Source organism: Vigna umbellata, chromosome 5, assembly GCF_029865625.1.
Source record: "Vigna umbellata cultivar VRB3 chromosome 5, Vumbellata_1.0, whole genome shotgun sequence".
NCBI lineage: Eukaryota > Viridiplantae > Streptophyta > Magnoliopsida > Fabales > Fabaceae > Vigna > Vigna umbellata.
In genome coordinates this window covers 71,027,696-71,043,165 of record NC_142169.1, presented here as the reverse complement: position 1 = coordinate 71,043,165, position 15,470 = coordinate 71,027,696, and the positions used below count along the sequence as shown (strand labels likewise).

The following is a 15,470-nucleotide window of genomic DNA, read 5'->3' as shown; positions in this document are numbered from 1 at the left end:
ATTGAAAACTTCATTTTAAGATGGAACAACAATAAAAATGTTTCGAGCTTATTAAGAGATAGTTGTTCTAGTAATAAATGTTACGAAGATTGAGTTTAACCACTTTATATCTAATCACAATGTTTTTTTGCATCATGCTCATATGAGAAGGTCGTCCTCAGGTGCACCCTCCAACTTTCACTTGTTCACCTAAAACTATCATCAAGACATCATCAAAAGGGTGTAACTAGTCTCAAAGAATCTGTAGTCCTACAAAAGCATCCCAAAACATCACATCCGCCAAACTTCTTTGGTCAATTAGAACTTGGTGCATGTTTCTTCCCATCATTGCTACAAAAAGTGTTATGGGATTATCTTCTTGTGGTATGATCCCTTTTCTCTGGTCTTCCTTGGTTAATGTCACATCAGACATTGGTATATGTCACTTTTTAGCCAACCTTGTTTTCACTCCGCGTGCAAAACCTCCTACAATGGTGTTGAAATATCCTAAAACGGGAATTTCATGGTTATAAATTTATTTTATTCACAACATCTTCATTTTTCTTTCCCTCCTTTAAATATTTTTGCAATAACCTTTTATACACTAATCTACCGAGTTGATTTGTCAGTGAGTAATAGTTTTCAGTATCACATCATTGTGCATGATGAAAATCACACCAGGTTGTTGTTTTTCTACCTATTACTTTAGAGTTCGACATCGAAAATTCAAATGCCTAGAGACATCCTCAATATTTAGCATGTCATCCATGAAGAGGTAGAGCTAGAACGGTTTGGTCTTTGTCTTCTGTCGTTTTCCCTTCTCAAACCTTCATAGGTTTACATTGTTCTACATCCACTATTACACAACTATTTGCTGGTTCTATGTAATTGTTCTTGTTGACAAAGAGCCTTTTTCTATATGATAGCACAACTCATCGATTTTCCTTATCGATTGCTCGCTTTCCTTTTTGGTTTCTCATCACAATCATTCGCACTCCTCCTTAGCTTAATGCCGCATGTGTTTGTGTCCCTCTTCAACTTCTTATTGTAGCACTTGCTTAGCCTTTGCTCAGGTCCGATCTTCCTCTGAACATCATCATTTCGCCTCATTCTCTCGTCTCAACACTTTAATACTTTGCATGACTTGACTTGTTGTATTGATGGTTGTCCATCCCCACCATTGCTCATGGTATTCCTGACCATAGATTCTTTATTAATTGAGTTTGGAATTAAGTTTTACCATGATTCCATTACATATGGCAATTGTTCAAGTAAAAAATTATGTTTTTTATCGAAGACAAACACAGAAATAATTACAAATTGTTTTTATTCTCTAAAAAATAAGAGAATATTTCAGTTACAAAGATAAAAATCAAATAAAGATCACAGAAATAATAACAAAATACAAAGATAATAACAAAGTATTTAATACTACAAACATAACTAAATTTTTTAAATAATAACAAAAAAAGTCGCTAAATTGAATTTTGATCGTGGGTTAATTTCTTTGCTCGACCCATAACGAACTCGATTCAAAGTCCAGAAGGTTAGTTCGGCCTGTGACAAATCTTTATTGAAACTCATTGTTTTGATAAAACTTTCTTAACTACAATAATTTCGCACCGATTCGGTCTTAACCTAAATGCGAAGAGGTCAGTCACCTTTAGACGGTATAATAATTATTTTATGTTTTGGACTTTGTGTCTTAAGTTGAAGTTTGAAGACAATTTCTCCTGCACTTCCATACTTTTAACCCGCACTTCCCGTATGCTAGAAAATTTTATTTTATCACTTTATTATTTTTATTAAGTTCTGAAATCAATAATTTGGAGGCATTCCAGAATAAATTCGTATTTTGGATTCTATATTTCGAAATATAGAATAAAAAATACATTCCATAACGTACGATATGAAATACAAAATTCATATTCTGGAATGCACATTAGTGAGAACAGACAAAAAGACCAATATTTTTAATCGGCACAGCGGGGTAAGGTATTCTAAATCAAAAACTGAAGGAGGAGTGAAAGAGAAGGTGCAATAGATTGGTGTAGTAAGAAGATGAAATGAAGAAAATAAAGACAAATAGGTCATTTCACTCCATGGGAGAGCAACTTGAAATGGATGCAGATGTAGGAAGAAGCTACCCATTTATGGATCAAACAAATCTTGGGAAAGAGACACCAGGAAAATGACAGCACTTTCACTTTCTCAAGTACAACATAAAACTTTTACTTTCACTTTCACCTTCATTCCAATATTAGATAACAAGAATCATCATCATCACTACATATCATCACTACATAGGACAACAATAACACTTAATTGTTGTAAATAATAATGTAAACAAATATAACATGTTTCCAACTAAAAGTCACCCATTTATTGTTTTACTTCAATTGCAATAATATTTTAAATAAACCAGAAAATCTCATACTTCTTTACAAAAAACCTTTATATTCTTGATGCGTAAAGAGAAGTAAATAAAATGATCGATGAAGATAACAATGGTCACTCACGACAAGAACTCAATAGAAAAATATAAAATTTTTGAATACTCAATAACAAAAATTTTAAAAACTTAATTAAAAATATTAAAATTTTCAAAAGATTTGAAATTAATTAAACAGAAGAATAAAATGACAAAAATAATACCGTTACAAAAAAAAATCCAGCTGATGAAGTAATATTCATTCTAACTTTCTAAAAATTATGTAGCTTCATATGCATACCCCCGCGCATATGTGCCATATGCATTTAATGATACATTTGCATACGATCTATATCAGAGCTACATATACAATGGATTTTTGAGCCTTACATATTTGTAGTACTCCACTGAGAAATGAACCTTTTATCTACAATAATGGATTCAATTCAACTTTGTCTAAACCTATAGAAAAACAAGGTCTGATGAACCAATAACAAATGGTGGTCTCAACAGCATTTTTTATGAGCTCGCTTACAAAATTGCAATTGTTTGTTTCTACTGAAGGAGTCACCGATTGAAGCAATGTGAGAGCAACCGAGAGGCCACGGTCCTTTAAAATTTCACTTTGTTATAATCCATTTCTATTTCTGATGAAATGTCGATAAGATGCTGATCACTTAAAACATTTGCATTCAATATCTCAACAACATGTGTTATCACAAGGAAATTCAAATTCCCCTAAAAGAATACACACTACCTTCCTCCAAATACAGCTTAAGCTCAACGCTAATATCTAGTACATAGTCTAAATATAACTCTTGAGGCAAAAAACTTGAAATTTCTTTCTGGTTAAATGGGGAAGAATATCAATGGCAGTACAAAAAATATAGATATCAAGGCGTGATATTAAAGGTTGATTTATAAGAATAAATTAAAAATGACATGTCATACAAGACAGGATTACATGTGACAGACAAATTCTTGTATCATCGTTCTATAAACTCATAAATATAGTGATACCGAACAGCAGAAATCGGTGTCACAGAGGATTAAGCTGCTACCTGTTCAGGGACTTCTGATTGCTGTTGATGTGATTCCTCAAAGTGAGAACCTACTCCTGAAGAAGGGCCATACGGTCCAGTCAGGTGAGAAGATGGCCCTGGGGCTGTACGATAAGGCGGTGACATTTTAGGTGAGGCCCCATATGAAGGAGCATATGACCCTGATACTGGAGGAGCTGGTCCAGCTGGTGGGTGTTGTCCAACAATTGGAGGGGGAACACCAGACGGTGGATATCGTGGTTCTGACATTTGTTGGAGCCCACGTGGTGTTGCATAAGGCTGATATCCTCCCATTTGAGGTGAAGGTCCAGATGGTGTATAATGCTGGGCTGTCATTTGCGGGGCTGCCCTGTTCGTTTGAGAAGAAAGTTCGAATGTAGAGGGGTGGTGAGATTGTCCTGGTATATGAGGTGAAGGTCCAGGCGCTGTAGTGTGAGGCCCAGTCATTGGAGGAGAAAATTTCCATGAAGGTTGATGCATTGGCGGGCGTTCGTGTCCCGACACTTGATGTGGAGCCACATAAGATGAGTTATGTGGTGCTCCGGCCATTTGAGAACGTGGCAATTGAAACCCAGAAGGTGGATAATGTGCTCCAGTCATTTGAGGAGAAGGAGGTGTTGGACTCTGTGCCGCCCTTTGTGTTGGAAACCCAGAAGGGTTAAGTGTAGCTCCTGACATCTGAAAAGGTGGTGGTGGGTGCAGTTGAGCTGCCATTTGTGTGGTGGGAGGTCCAGAATGTGGGTTATGTGGCGCACGGTAAGCAGGTCTTGGAGGGGATGGACGAGGAGTGTATGCAAATCTGTTGACATCTAGTAGCCTTTCAATCTCGTCACCTCTCCCGGCTTCCTTAAAAACCTCAGTAACACATTCCCGCAAGGCAGTAGTAACCCCAACACCATACCTCATAACCTCATCTAGCAGCTCTACGCTTTTGTCCAATAACCCATGGGCACAAAGTCCCTTGATTACAACCTCATAGCAAGTGGGGTCTGGTTTGGGATCTTTCTCTCCTAATTTACTTAAAATTTGAGCACATTCACTAGCCTTACCATTCTCAATCAATTTATCAAACACCATGTTACCAAAAGCAGCAACTACCCTGAGACCAGTATCTGCCATTCTGTTGAACACCCTGAGAGCATCATCGATCCTCTCCATTCTCAAGTAGGCTTCAATCAAAGTTTTGTGAGTAGGAACATCGGGGCTTAAAGACTTCGAGCAGAGTTCTTCAAACAGGGTCTCAGCTTGCGAAAGCATCCCATTCTCACAAAACCTAGCAATGATATTATTGTAGCCGGCAACGTCCATGGCAAAGGGCTTAGAATTATGTTTAGTACCAACCTTCTTAAAAGTTGCAAGGGCCTCCTCAAAGTTTCCGAGCTTAAAGCACTCATTGACCATAAGATTGAAGGTATCAGAGTTAACAGCTTGGAAATTGGGAGGGGTGTGATTGTCGAGCATATGATCAAACAAGGCCCAAGCCTCAGTTTTCCTGGCATGCTTGAGCAAACACTCCAACAAAACGTTGCAAGTGGCAGGGGTCATCCTAAACTGGCGCTCCAACAAGGACCTGTAGGACTCCATGGCTTCCTTATCCCTACCCTTTTTGAAGAACCATTCCATGAAAGTGGAATTCACAACCCCGTCATACACCAGGCAGCGCTCCTTAAGCTCGTCGAAGAGCTCATTGGCCTTCTCCAAATTCTCCAGTTCGAGAAAGCCTGAAATGAGGTTGTTGTAGACGAGGGAATCCGCGCCGTGGCCCTTAGTGAGCATCTCGCGCAAGAGGTCGACGGCTTCGGAAATTCGACCGGCTTGGATCAAACCTTTGGTGAGATGGCGATAGGTAACGGGGGAGGGACTGAAAGGAGCGTTGGCGAGGACGTGGCGATAGACTTCAAGGGCCACGTCGACACGACCCTCGTCGCAGTGGGTGTTGATCACGTTGTTGTAAGAGACGATGTTGGGGACGATATTGAATTGGTTGAAGAAGAAGTGGAAGAGGGCAATAGCCTCCTCGTACCGCTTCGACCGGTACATGGCAGCGATGATGGCGTTACAGGTGAAAACGGTGGGCCGTGTCACAGAGAACACCGCATGCCGGGCGATGGCGGACGCCGCCTCGAGGTCGCCTGCGCGGATGAGGGACTGCACGCGGTTGTGGAGGCTCAACCGGGGGCCCACGAGCGCCGAAGTGGAGTCCGGGAGGCGAGGAGCGTTAGGGTCGCGCGGAGGACCCTGCTGCGGCGGAGGACGAATAGCATTCAGGGGAGGCTCGATGCGCAGACGCCGCTTCCGTCGGCGGCGCTCGGCCGCAGCTTCTTCGGCGGAGGAAAAGGCGTAGGAACGGGTTTGGGTGAGAGAGAAGATGGGCCGGGAGGCGGCGATGGAGGACAGGCGACGTAGGAGCAGGCGGTGAAGCGACATCTTGATATGGTAATGGAATGCGAACTGAATCTCTGCGAGTGTTTCTTTCACTCCTCCCACACCAACAACGCTATGATAAACCCTAACTAACCCCTTTTACATTTGGAAACGCTTTCTCTTCCTCGTTCTCCTTTTTCTTTTTTTCTTTTTAACTATCACCACTTTTTTCAGTAATATTTTATTTTGATGATTGCTATAATTATAATGATACAATTATTTCTATTATTCATTAATAAAATCATCATCATTATTATTCATATATAATAATGTATGTTATTATACATAAGTTTAATATATATTAATCATTGTTCTTAATTTTTATATATTTATTACAGTATATAATTATTTTTAGATTATATTTCATCCATTTTTTAAATTTTAGTACATTTTGATCTTTTCTTTAAACAAATTATAAATTTTGTCCTTCAAAACTGTCGTTAAAATTAGGCTGAGTCTGACTAATATTAGTTACTTATTTTTATTATATATATATTATAACATTTAATTTTCATATATTATATACTTTTTTTTAGACAAGGCCTAATCAACAAATAACACTTCTACTGGGTTCTTTTAGCAAATTCTACCTCAAATTTTTAAGCTTAATTTAAGCTCTGTCTAGCTAACTTCTCAAATGTATATTGTTTTAACGCATCCAAGTTATAGAGAGTAGCACCAGTTCTCAAAGGCACAAAAAACATACATTTAGGAAAAAGCTCACAACTTGCTGCATTCCTAGAAAAAGACAGTCCAAAATGTAACTTTTACATTCTGAATCACCCTTTCCAGAATAAAAAGGGGTATACTTCACTTTTTACATTGACCATCCTTGAAAAAGAATAAAATAAACTATGCAATATGAACACCTGTATACCTGAGACTAGAAACAAAAATCGGATGCAAAATGTGACGTGTGAATTTCAAACGTGACTATGCACATGGACACTGGACATGGCATTCAATCAGTTAATGGTTTGTCAGGTTTGCCTGTTGTTGATATGGATCAATCCAACATTTGTCTTTCTTTGCTGCATCTCCCCATCTTTTACCGAAAACCTGCATTTCAATGTATGATTGCATCCTAACCTGCATGTAGCATGTTGCTTTGTCAAATAAGGGCAGTAAATGGAGCTAAAGGTTCATAAAGTCTTCATTGTTCTTTTGTGCAACTATGTTACTTACATTGGCTCTAGCATTACCTCCAGGAGAGTCTGACGATGCCTGCAATGCAAAGGACAAAGACCCTTATTAATCATTAGACTGCCAGTAAAATCTAAGCACAGATAGATATACCTGGTTTTAATATGTTGTCAACTTGAACTAAAAGTAGTCAAGCATACAAATCTTTAACAAGGCCAAATTCATATAGAATCTGCTTAAATTCAAACAAGATAGAAAACTGTGCGACTCTTGTCATCAAGTTACAGTACGTGTAGAAATGAAATCACTTGCCTCATTGCCATTTGGGCCACCAAGAGTAGGCAGGCCCAGATGAACTATGTACTCAGAATCAACAACACCAACATTTTTCATTCGATCACCCTGAAATATGGCTGAGAGATGAATAAAAAGGATTTGGAATGAAATGAATATGCTGATCTGGAGCAAGCAAGTTACCTGTGCACAATAGCCAAGCTGCCTATCCAGGCCCCAGGCATGGATTAAGTCATTCTGTAGATAGAAAGACGATTACATGAATATGAATATATGACTGTAAAAAAACCAATCTGAATTAAAAAATTAAAAAACTGTGCTAGCATGTTATATAATGTTCTCAGACAGAAATAATTCTTCAGAATTTTAAAAGTTAATTAAAAAATCTGTGCTATCATGTCATATAATGCTCCCAAGCATAAAAAGTTCTTTTTGGTCTTCGCAATAAGATTAAGTACCAAATTTACTTAGTTTTAGTATCCATACCTGGATTAAATGCCATACACATTGCCAAGACTTCTTAGAAAATACCGGTGCCATCATTTCCACCCAACTGCAAAACAAATTCTTTCCATATTTAATCATGAATCCAATTTAATGGCAAGAATGAGCAGTGCGTTAACTGAAAAGAAACCAGTACAAGACACACAGTGTACAACTGTTTACCCAATGCAAGGAGGAGCAATGCTACTATCATCACACCTTCCACTGCCTTTTAGTTTATAATACCTTCTGCATATACATAACAGCAAAAATAATATTAGCAATATTTTGAAAAAAAAAATCCCAGTAAAAAATCCCCTATAGCATGTTCGCATGGGAATGCAACCTCAGAATAGCAGATAAATGGAATTTACGAGACAAGCCACTGCAGATGTGTATTCAATTAAATGTAGACAATTTTAGCATTCATTCATTGCCTACAAATAATAGGGGTAAATTTTGTCCAGTATGCTTTCCAGACTACCACACTTTACAGAGAGATGTAATGTGTGCATGAGGCACATATATTGTGAAATATAACCTACAGTATGACTAGGAACTGTGCAATATTCTAGCTCATTAATACAGAATCAAGTTGGTTACTCTAAAAAATTGGGCTTAGAATCTAACAATTCCCACAAAACCTGTTTGTAAGGTGATAATTGATCATGCCTTATAAGGACTACACTATTTATATATTTAATTAATATGGAATTTCAATTTGCTAAGAGCCTGCATCCTGGTGGTTCCCGCACTACGACACTCCACTCGGCTTTGCTGATGAATCTCTTCAAAGGTAACATTTAAGACAGTTTTTCGACAGTTATGTTCTAATAACTGTAGGCACATACTCAATTAAGGCTGTGTTAGAGTAAGCAACTCCATTAAATTATATAAATTTTTATCATATGAGAACTTATTCACAAACTCAACTATGAAATTTACTTAAATAAGCTTTAAAAAATTTACTGTGACAAGTTTTTTTAATGTATTCAATTGAAATAAGCTGAAAGAGCTTACAGGAAGGTCATATGTCCAATGTAGTTCTTTGAAAGGTCCCCTATATTAGGACCACTCTGTTCATATACATTGGTAATATAAATAGCAAGGGTATGTTAGGGCACATTTTTCCATAGTACACTTTATGGAGACGCTGTGTGTCTCTTAGTATGCACATATTTTATAAATGAAACCCCCAAAAGGACAGGGGAACTATACAATATTTAAGATCATTAATAGAGTGCCATATTGGCTGTAATTTTAATAAAGGTGCGAATTTACCAGTGGAACATGTTTATTGCAAAAGTTAGAAAAAAAAGGTCAACCTGTGCAGTTTCGATCCGGCTTTATGGACTGTCAGTGGATGATGTACCTCAGATTTGGTAGGATCCAGAGCCGGCTGAGATATCTCAAGACCCTCTTCTTTAACAATAGATAAATACCTGTCAAATAATCAACAAGTCCTATAAGAGGCATATAATAATCACCAGAGATATAAAAAAAATACTATTTCTCATGTAGTATAGTCAAGTAAGACCTTTAAATTTAGTATCATCCTACTCTCTCGGAAAAATTTTACAAAACGAAGAAAAAAAACACTTACCTTTTTGGATCAAAATTATCAACAAGAAGGTCCTCATCCCAAAGAAATATGTAGTTGTATTCGGCAATTATGTCTGGATGCAAAAACCGTTTCGCAAACCACCTATGCCATGATATAGCATTATATTACTCAATCTTTACCCAAGAACTTAATCTTCAGAAAAGATTATAACAACTAGAGAAAAAAATTTGCCTGAGCCTTTTATACCATTTTGTTTGATTTATAGCAGATAGATGTATGACATGGTTACTCCAAGCTAAACTCTTCCATCCATCCACAAAACCATCATAGTGAAAAAGCATCACAACAAAATCACTTGACAAGAACTGCCACCAGCAATATGAGTCAGAAGATAGAATGAGTTTTAGATCAAAGAAAAATTGCACACGTGAAGGAATAATAACCTTTTCAACAATATTGTTGACAATTTCTTTCTGCTTAAGTCCTACTGCCATAGCCAACAGATTCAATGGGCGCTTTAAAATTGTCTACAAAAAAGAGAAAGTGATGCATAAAAAGAAAATTAATAAGGTAGATACCATCAACCTATAAGATAGCAGGATTTTGACTAATATATAGTGATAGGTCAGATCAGAAATAGGTAGAGTAACAAATATTTATTATAGAAAGCACTCTGATCGGTATCAGTGGGAAGCTAAACAAGAGATCCAAAATGATGAAATGGGGATTATCTCCCTCCTTAACTCCCAGGTAGTTCATTCTCTCCCTTCAGTGTCCAACTTCTTGCTTGCAACTTTTAGTAGACCCTGACCATTACTCCTTATCCCTTTAGTTACTGAATATAAGTAGTTATTCTATTGTTAACAGAACTGAGTCCTAATCCCCTAGTAATCCTCTTATTTGCCTAAGCTGGTCCCTTTCAATCAGTGGGTCGTTACTAAAACTTATTTACATAAAGAGAGTCAAATGCTTAATGTAGCAGATCACAAGAGAGGCAACCAAAGCATTCAAGCGAGAAACTTAACTTGTGTGCCGATAAGAAAGGGGATAGGGCGAAAAGAGATGCAGGAAATAAGCAGTGAACAGTGACAAAGAGTAAAGTGTCTCTTGAATACCCTGTTTTATATTTTGTGTTTCAGATTTTATTGTTCATTGTAATTCTATTTCATTGGTACTCATACATAAAGTGTTTTCAGAAGGATATACAGTAGATTCCCCACATATAAGCGAGATCTGTCCCAGATTCTAAAGTAAAATATTTGGTAAAGTACTTTGTTCTTTTGACTTTTAATCCTATGCATGAACATTTCCTAAGAGCAATAGAAAACTACTCTGACTTATGGAGCAAGTTATTTATATTCATAATTTGCAAGTCATCATTTCTTTCAGTTAGCTCATCATTGTGTACACTCCAATAATCCCAGAACATAAACGTGCATTTAAAAAACAAATAAATAAGATTACACCATTAAAAGTAGCATTCTAACATATAAAAAGCAGTCAAGAAGTAAGTGGCACAAAAACATATGAACCTCCACCTTCATATAAAAATCAGTGTGTTGAGAGTCTTGCTAATTTTGGAATTGATAATAGACTGGATTTTAAGTGGTTTAATGTTCTACCTTCTTTCATCAATTTAGACTTTTTCTGTAATAGGTATCAAGTCTCTAATTTTCGTTTTGTTTAATTCTTTTGTGATAGTGTGATTGTTTTGTTTCTAAGCATGGGTGTGGTTTAGTCCCGCCATGGTTTTGTATTTATTTTTCTCCTCCTTTATATGCAAATTCGTGTGATGACATATGATTGTTGAACTTTAGGGTAGAGATTCATAGTGATACCTCACATTTGAATTAAAAAAAAAAGTATTTACTTAGTGCAACCTAATATCAAATTTAAAAAGAAAAATATGAAGTTATTTCTTAATCATATCCCAATATGTCCATACACCAACTCTTAATATAAACAACAAAAGTCATCATAGTTAAAAATATTAATTGTACACATCAGATAACTTGTTCAAGATCAAACTCCAAACCAACTTTAGTAGAACCAAAAATATTTCCCGAAAGGACTGTACTTACAGTTGATTAACAACATTTTATCATGTGAAGCTTAAGATTAACACTTCATGAGTCTTAGATGAATTTCTATACAATAAATGAAGGACTAGAATTAGCACACCTCACACATACATGATCTTTACCAGAGTCCCATAAGGGCCGCATTTCCAAGTTAGATGTTCTGGCAATAATTCCTTCAGGTAATGCCTCACTTCCCAAAGGCCAGCATTCTCTCTATGAAAATGGAAAAATGAAGAGAATTGGAGATAGTTCCAAGGAATAAGCTTACAAGTTATATAAAAAAGAATCTCTCCCCCCAAAATAACAAACCTTGCAAGCATTTGATTTTGAATCTGGTATTGTATGAATTAGTCCCCATCGTGCTAATCTCTGCATACATAATACCCAGAATATTTTCAAGTAAGCAAAACTAATTTTCAATTGCAGAAAATAAAAACAAGAGTAACTAAAATTCAACTAGAGTTACAAACTGTCAGAGCCTAAAAGTTGAGTGCTACCAACACTCTTTGGATGCTCTTCCCACAAGTTCTCTATAGTTATGAAAATTTTATCAGGATCCCATCAAATAGTGAGTGGGCCCAGTTGTTTTTGATACCTACATAAAATTTAACCTATATAAAATATTGCATACGGTTTGTTTCTTTCATTTCTCCAGCCTAAGCTAAACTGGGAACCATTCGTCAAAGCTAAAAGAGATGCAACAGATGCGATCACATTTATGTTGGATGGTGGTGGGACTTTTAAGTCAATTCGCAACCACTTGACCTTGTTAGACAATCCAAGTTGGTGATTTTAATATTGTTAAATCAATTGAGAGCAGCAAATACTACCCAGAAGATACATCTTGCCAATGCTCAAATGAACAAATACCATGCAGGATTATATTCTTCCCACCACTTTACCAAAAGTAACAGTTTTGAAGCATTATTCATAGAGAAAGCCAACTAAGGTGGCTCGTATTTCAAAATCCCGGATATATATCTACGGAAATATCAATTTGATAATAGTTTCTTTATAAGGAAGAAAAAATTGGAGTAGCAACAATACAACAAAATTCCAGCAAAATTCCTAATTTCCCAGGTATTTTAACTAAAATTGAAACTTGGAGAGTTAGAAATACAATAATACATACCTGTTTGTATTCATTTGCAAAAAAAGCATTTCCAACGAAATAAGCACCAGAAATCAAAGAAACCACGATGAGGACACTCCAGAGGAACAACCTATTCTTGGGTTCTGGCAAGACAAGACCCTGGCAAAGACAACGGTTAGAATAACAACAAGTGGGGTGATGAACGCAGTTCAATCAACTACTGCCGAGTTCTTAAAAAGGTTGTAATCAGATTATCCATCCTGTTTACGGCCAACAGAGAAGAGAAATCACAGAGTTTATGCAAGGGATGCAATAAAATTATGAAGTGAACATCGAAAACACAGTACTGAAAATAGAGTGGGTATAAAATGTGAAACCAATCGCAGAAAAAGAAAGTAAAGAAAGGCAGCAGTGACAGAATAAAGGAATAGAAACAACTTGTCGAGGATCATAGATTCTGAGGAGAGAGGAAGCCGAAAAGGTGGTTATAAGTTGACGGATGAAGAAAGTGGGAAACATGTTTAATGAAGGAAGTGGGTGAGAGAAAAAAACCTCAGACAGCCGAAAATTAGTGAAGAAAGTGAGACGGAGAGGGAGGAAGCTTACAGTGACAGAATCGAAAGACTTCATTGTTGAACGTTGAAGTGAGTTGTGGGAGGTAGCGAAAGCAGAAAAGGGTATGAGTGTTACGTATGATTAGTTTAGTAGGTGAAAAAATGAACGATCGTTGAAAGAAGAAAAGGGAAGAAAAAGGAAAAGAAGGAACAATTGGAAAGGAAGGAATAGGAGAAAAGAAAGTTGGTTGGAGAAAGAAAGGGAGAAAAGAAGAAGACCGAATAAAAGAGGTGGCGATGCTGCAAACATATAAACAAACAAAGAATCAGTGTTCTGTAAGAAACCAACGTTGTACTTAGTCACGACATAAAACTAAAACAAATTTACCTTTTAATATAAATGTCATTTTTTATTTATGTTGTCTCTTGAAAATATATGTGATTTAAAATTTCATTGATATTCCAACTTGTTTTCAAGAAGATAATGTGAAAAGACTGGTATTTCTTGAAATGGGTAGCATAGAAAACATACTTCGACCATTAAATCAGTCAAATACATTATTAAACCATAAATGTAATAAGTAATAAATATAATGTGTTATATTAGTTTGATAAATCAACATATATTCGATTAGACTCTTCCCTGTTTAAGGATAGTTTAGTCATTTACATTACAACACTTTTAAATTAGCTTAAATATAAAAAAATTGATTGGTGGAAACTTTTTAATTTAATTTTAAATAGAGAGGGGACCTAATACTAGTATCGATAATTGAGAAGGAAGTAGCCACGTTTCAAAGATCATTTAAGAAAGCTTTATTATATTTATTAATGGCTTATAACAAATCAACTGCTTATATTAAGAACTAACTGCTTTAAACGTCGTAACATGCGCACATGTACACCAATAAAAAAACATACACACATAAATATGAAACTACAGTGTCATTAAAAACTGTTCAATCCGTAATAATAACTATATGTTATTATATAAACGTAATAAAATGTATCTTTTACAATTGATTGTTTCTTTGTTTTTTTCTTTTCCCGTGTATACAAAAATAACTCAGTTTTCTGTTTATTTATCTTTATCATCTTGTTTATGATGTATGGCATTTATTTCTCATATTGAAAAAGGAGTATTGAGATGAAAATATTCCACTGGTTAAATTATAAATTTATGTTGGTTGAAAGTGACAGGGTTAAAGATATTTTTAGTCCCTAAACTATCAAGCGATTTTGGGTTTAGTTCCTCTTTCAAATTAAGGTACATTTTAGTCCTCCTTCTTAATGAAACTTTGATTTTAGTCCTCCAAACCCAACGGCGTTAAAAAAAGGTCGAGGTGGCTAACGGTGAAATTGTATGACTTTTTTTTTCTGACATTGAGTTAGTCTTTCTCAGCTTTTCTCTCTCCCTGTCCCTCGTCTTCTTCCATTGAATCAGTCTTTTCCACTATCACCTCTCTCTCTCTTCAATTTCTCTTTCTCTTTCATTCCTCCAAACTCATTCCAATTCTCACTCTCATGGGTTGTTACTTCTCTTGCAATTTAAATATGAATAAGACGAAAAGGTTGTTAGGTTAATTAATATAGTAATACATCTCATCCTGCAGTCTATCACTTTTTCTTTTCTGACGTGCATCAACTTTTGGGATTATTACAATCATTTTAGGATAGAAAAAATATTTAATTATGCAAATAAAAAATTACAAACTATTAAAATTTTAATCAATAACAGCTGGTTTGCAAATAAAATTCATTAATTACTTTAGTAAAATTTTTACCAAACACTACTAATCAGAAACAGACTATGTTAATTGATTTTTACCAAAATTAACGTAGCCAATCATAAACTGAGGATATTTAATATTAGATTAAATCAGTTTGGAAAAGAAAATTCATTAGACCTAATCAATCATTAATTCACCATGAAAATAGTTTGTTTTAAAATTTAAATCCAATTCAATGGACTCGAATTAAAAGCATTTGGCATTGGATCATTTTTAAATTTCAGCCTTACTTTAATTTTTCTTTGAAGTATATATTTAAAAAATTACTAAGATATGTAATTAATATAAAAAAATTAAAAACAAGAAGTATCTAATCTGCAAGTCATTATAAAGCTAATAGTTGTATAACTTTTAAAATCTATATTATTAAATTCACAACTCGAAAAATGATAATTACGTTTATATACTTTTATAAAATAAATGTAAATATAAGTAATCTCATAAATTTATAAATAAAAATATCAGCATATTTATAAGTTTGTTTTGGATTAGATTGATTTTTGAAATCAAATCCAAACTCCAATACAAAAAATAGTTCTTTTTTCTTTTTTCAGTTTTTCGCACTTGTTTTTA

The 15,470-nt window shown here is 35.4% G+C and overlaps 2 protein-coding genes across 2 annotated transcripts; both read right to left on the bottom strand.

The window, feature by feature from the left end:
• Positions 1-3,311: 3,311 nt before the first annotated feature.
• Positions 3,312-6,069, bottom strand: LOC148198876 (pentatricopeptide repeat-containing protein At1g10270-like). The gene has a single exon (XM_088115347.1). It carries the CDS (start codon positions 5,896-5,898, stop codon positions 3,460-3,462), a length of 2,439 nt encoding a protein of 812 aa, XP_087971473.1. The 5' UTR covers positions 5,899-6,069; the 3' UTR covers positions 3,312-3,459.
• A 531-nt stretch (positions 6,070-6,600) lies between these two features.
• LOC124843540 (uncharacterized) lies at positions 6,601-13,452 on the bottom strand. Its single transcript, XM_088115348.1, has 14 exons — positions 13,160-13,452; positions 12,593-12,712; positions 11,770-11,829; positions 11,572-11,673; positions 9,823-9,906; positions 9,626-9,744; positions 9,419-9,520; positions 9,141-9,257; positions 7,999-8,064; positions 7,819-7,885; positions 7,516-7,569; positions 7,351-7,440; positions 7,081-7,119; positions 6,601-6,984 (listed from the first exon to the last, which is right to left on the bottom strand). Exons 1-14 carry the CDS (start codon positions 13,181-13,183, stop codon positions 6,865-6,867), a joined length of 1,164 nt encoding a protein of 387 aa, XP_087971474.1. The 5' UTR covers positions 13,184-13,452; the 3' UTR covers positions 6,601-6,864.
• Positions 13,453-15,470: the final 2,018 nt, after the last annotated feature.